We start from the raw sequence: 3,066 nt of genomic DNA on the forward strand, positions 1-3,066 counted from the left end.
TGTATGCAGTAGCTCAATGTTATCACAGGTAATTCAGAGGGTATTTTCCAAAAGAATGCTTTAGTCCTTGAAAATATGGAAGCAGCAGTCAGATCTGTATAACTGTATAATAGGAAAATAAAGTGTTGTTGTAATACACTAGTCTAATATATAAGAGACTTTTTTTATTCGAATCTGTATTTTAAGACCATCTTAAATTTATCACCGCGGGTAACATTCTTGGACAAAGCAACGCATTATGATACAAAAAGTACCGGGCAATCACTTTTAAAATACCTAAGGGTGAAAATATGTCAAAATTGAAAGGTTTCCTTCCGACATCTCGTAAAGATATCAACCGGCAAGACAGAACCCACCAGCGAGAATAGTCTTTGTCTGATTAATTTACTCCCAAATGGCCCAACTCAGGGAAAAATGAACAAACAATGAAACCAATTCAATTGACTTCTACAACATCTCCTATATAAGAAAAAGATCCAGAAGCAAAATTGTATTTTTGCGAGATCAACGGTACTTACCGTGTTTCGATGACTTTTTTATGTTTCTAGTAACACTATCTTAGTAAACAAATACAAAAAGCCGTTTGCCTCATGGGCATATATTTTGTTTTTGACAAGACAGATTAACTTGTAAAACAAGAATTATTTTAAACAATATTAATGTATGGATAATTGTAATATGTAATATGCATGCATGAATTAAAGTATATAAACAACTTCTTATCATACTAATTTATCGCCTTATACCCAGTAATTGGTTGAAATACATATACCTTCCAAGCATTATTTTATTTTATTTTGATAATGTTAAACTATTATTATAATGTTAGTACGGATCTATTTTATATATGACAACTGATTATCATGATCTAGCAATAATGAGAGGTAGCAGTACTACCTAATCCGGGACAAAGACTACGAATAAAGTGGAAAAGAGCAAGACCAAGACTACGAGTAGAGAGGAGTGAAGCTAGGTTATGGGTATAGCTGAGTAGAAAAAGACCAACACAACGAGTATTGAGGGGTAAAGCTAGAACAAGACTACGAGTATAGCGGGGCAGAGCCAGACCAAGACTACGAATAACGCGGGGAAGAGCAAGACCAATACTACGAGTATAGCGGGACAGAGCAAGACCAATACTACGAGTATAGCGGGGAAGAGCAAGACCAATACTACGAGTATAGCGGGGAAGAGCAAGACCAATATTACGAGTATAGCGGGGAAGAGCAAGACCAATATTACGAGTATAGCGGGGAAGAGCAAGACCAATATTACGAGTATAGCGGGACAGAGCAAGAGCAAGACTATGAGAATAGCGGGGCAAAGCAAGACCAAAACTACGAATAACGCGGGGAAGAGCAAGACCAATACTACGAGTATAGCTGGACAGAGCAAGACCAAGACTATGAGTAGAGCGGGCAGAGCAAGACCAATATTACGAGTATAGCGGGGCAGAGCAAGACCAATATTACGAGTATAGCGGGACAGAGCAAGACCAAGACTACGAATAACGCGGGGAAGAGCAAGACCAATACTACGAGTATAGCTGGACAGAGCAAGACCAAGACTATGAGTAGAGCGGGCAGAGCAAGACCAATATTACGAGTATAGCGGGACAGAGCAAGACCAAGACTATGAGTACAGCGGAGTGGAGCAAAACCAATACTACGATTATTGCGAAGTATGGCAAGAGCAAGACTATGAGAATAGCGGGGCAGAGCAAGACCAACTCTATGAGTACAGCGGAGTGGAGCAAAACCAATACTACGATTATTGCGAAGTATGGCAAGAGCAAGACTATGAGAATAGCGGGGCAGAGCAAGACCAAGACTACGAGTATATGGGGGTAGAGCAAGACCAAGACTACGAGTATATGGGGGTAGAGCAAGACCAAGACTACGAGAATAGCGGGGCAGAGCAAGACCAAGACTACGAGTATATGGGGGTAGAGCAAGACCAAGACTACGAGTATTGCGAAGTAGAGCAAGAGCAAGACTACGAGAATAGCGGGGCAGAGCAAGACCAAGACTACGAGTATATGGGGGTAGAGCAAGACCAAGACTACGAGTATATGGGGGTAGAGCAAGACCAAGACTACGAGTATAGCGGGGCAGAGCAAGACCAAGACTACGAGTATAGCGGGGCAGAGCAAGACCAAGACTACGAGTATAGCGGGGCAGAGCAAGACCAATATTACGAGTATAGCGGGGCAGAGCAAGACCAATATTACGAGTATAGCGGGACAGAGCAAGACCAAGACTACGAGTATATGGGGGTAGAGCAAGACCAAGACTACGAGTATATGGGGGTAGAGCAAGACCAAGACTACGAGTATAGCGGGACAGCAAGACCAAGACTACGAGTATAGCGGGGCAGAGCAAGACCAAGACTACGAGTATAGCAGGGCAGAGCGAGACCAATATTACGAGTATAGCGGGACAGAGCAAGACCAAGACTATGAGTATAGCGGAGTGGAGCAAGACCAATACTACGAGTATAGCGAGGCAGAGGAAGACCAAGACTACGAGTATAGCGAGGCAGAGCAAGACCAATACTACGAGTATAGCGGGGCAGAGAAAGACCAATATTACGAGTATAGGGAGGCAGAGCAAGACAAAGACTACGAGTATAGCGGAGTGGAGCAAGACCAATACTACGAGAATAGCGGGGCAGAGCAAGACCAAGACTACGAGTATAGCGGGGCAGAGCAAGACCAAGACTACGAGTATAGCGGGGCAGAGCAAGACCAAGACTACGAGTATAGCGAGGCAGAGCAAGACCAAGACTACGAGTATAGCGGGGTAGAGCAAAACCAAGACTACGAGTATAACGGAGTAAAGCAAGACCAAGACTATTAGTATAGCGGGGTAGAGTAAGACCAATAATACGAGTATAGCGGAGTTAAGCAAGACCAAGACTATGAGTATAGCGGAGTAGAGCAAGACCAAGACTTAGAGAATAGCAGGACCTAGACTACGAGTATAACGGAGTAGAGCAAGACCAAGTTTATGAGTATAGCGGAGTAGAGCAAGAGCAAGACTACGAGTATAGCGTTGAATAGCAGAA

General features: G+C 43.2%; 1 protein-coding gene across 1 annotated transcript; it reads left to right on the plus strand.

The window, feature by feature from the left end:
- Nucleotides 1–1,306: 1,306 nt before the first annotated feature.
- On the plus strand, nt 1,307–2,858 carry LOC128210842 (probable serine/threonine-protein kinase kinX). Its single transcript, XM_052915199.1, has 3 exons — nt 1,307–1,409; nt 1,578–2,275; nt 2,313–2,858. The coding sequence occupies exons 1-3, from the start codon at nt 1,307–1,309 to the stop codon at nt 2,856–2,858; spliced, it is 1,347 nt and encodes a 448-aa protein (XP_052771159.1).
- The last annotated feature ends 208 nt before the right edge of the window (nt 2,859–3,066 follow it).

Source organism: Mya arenaria, chromosome 12 (assembly GCF_026914265.1).
Source record: "Mya arenaria isolate MELC-2E11 chromosome 12, ASM2691426v1".
NCBI lineage: Eukaryota > Metazoa > Mollusca > Bivalvia > Myida > Myidae > Mya > Mya arenaria.

Excerpts from the sequence above, each read along its gene's own strand:
- LOC128210842 (XM_052915199.1), top strand. The coding sequence starts at position 1,307 with ATGAGAATAGCGGGGCAAAGCAAGACCAAAACTACGAATAACGCGGGG. Across the intron at positions 1,410-1,577 it reads GAGCAAGACCAAGACTATGA|AGCGGGCAGAGCAAGACCAA; the intron begins GTAGAGCGGGCA and ends GACTATGAGTAG. Across the intron at positions 2,276-2,312 it reads AAGACTACGAGTATATGGGG|AGCAAGACCAAGACTACGAG; the intron begins GTAGAGCAAGAC and ends ATATGGGGGTAG.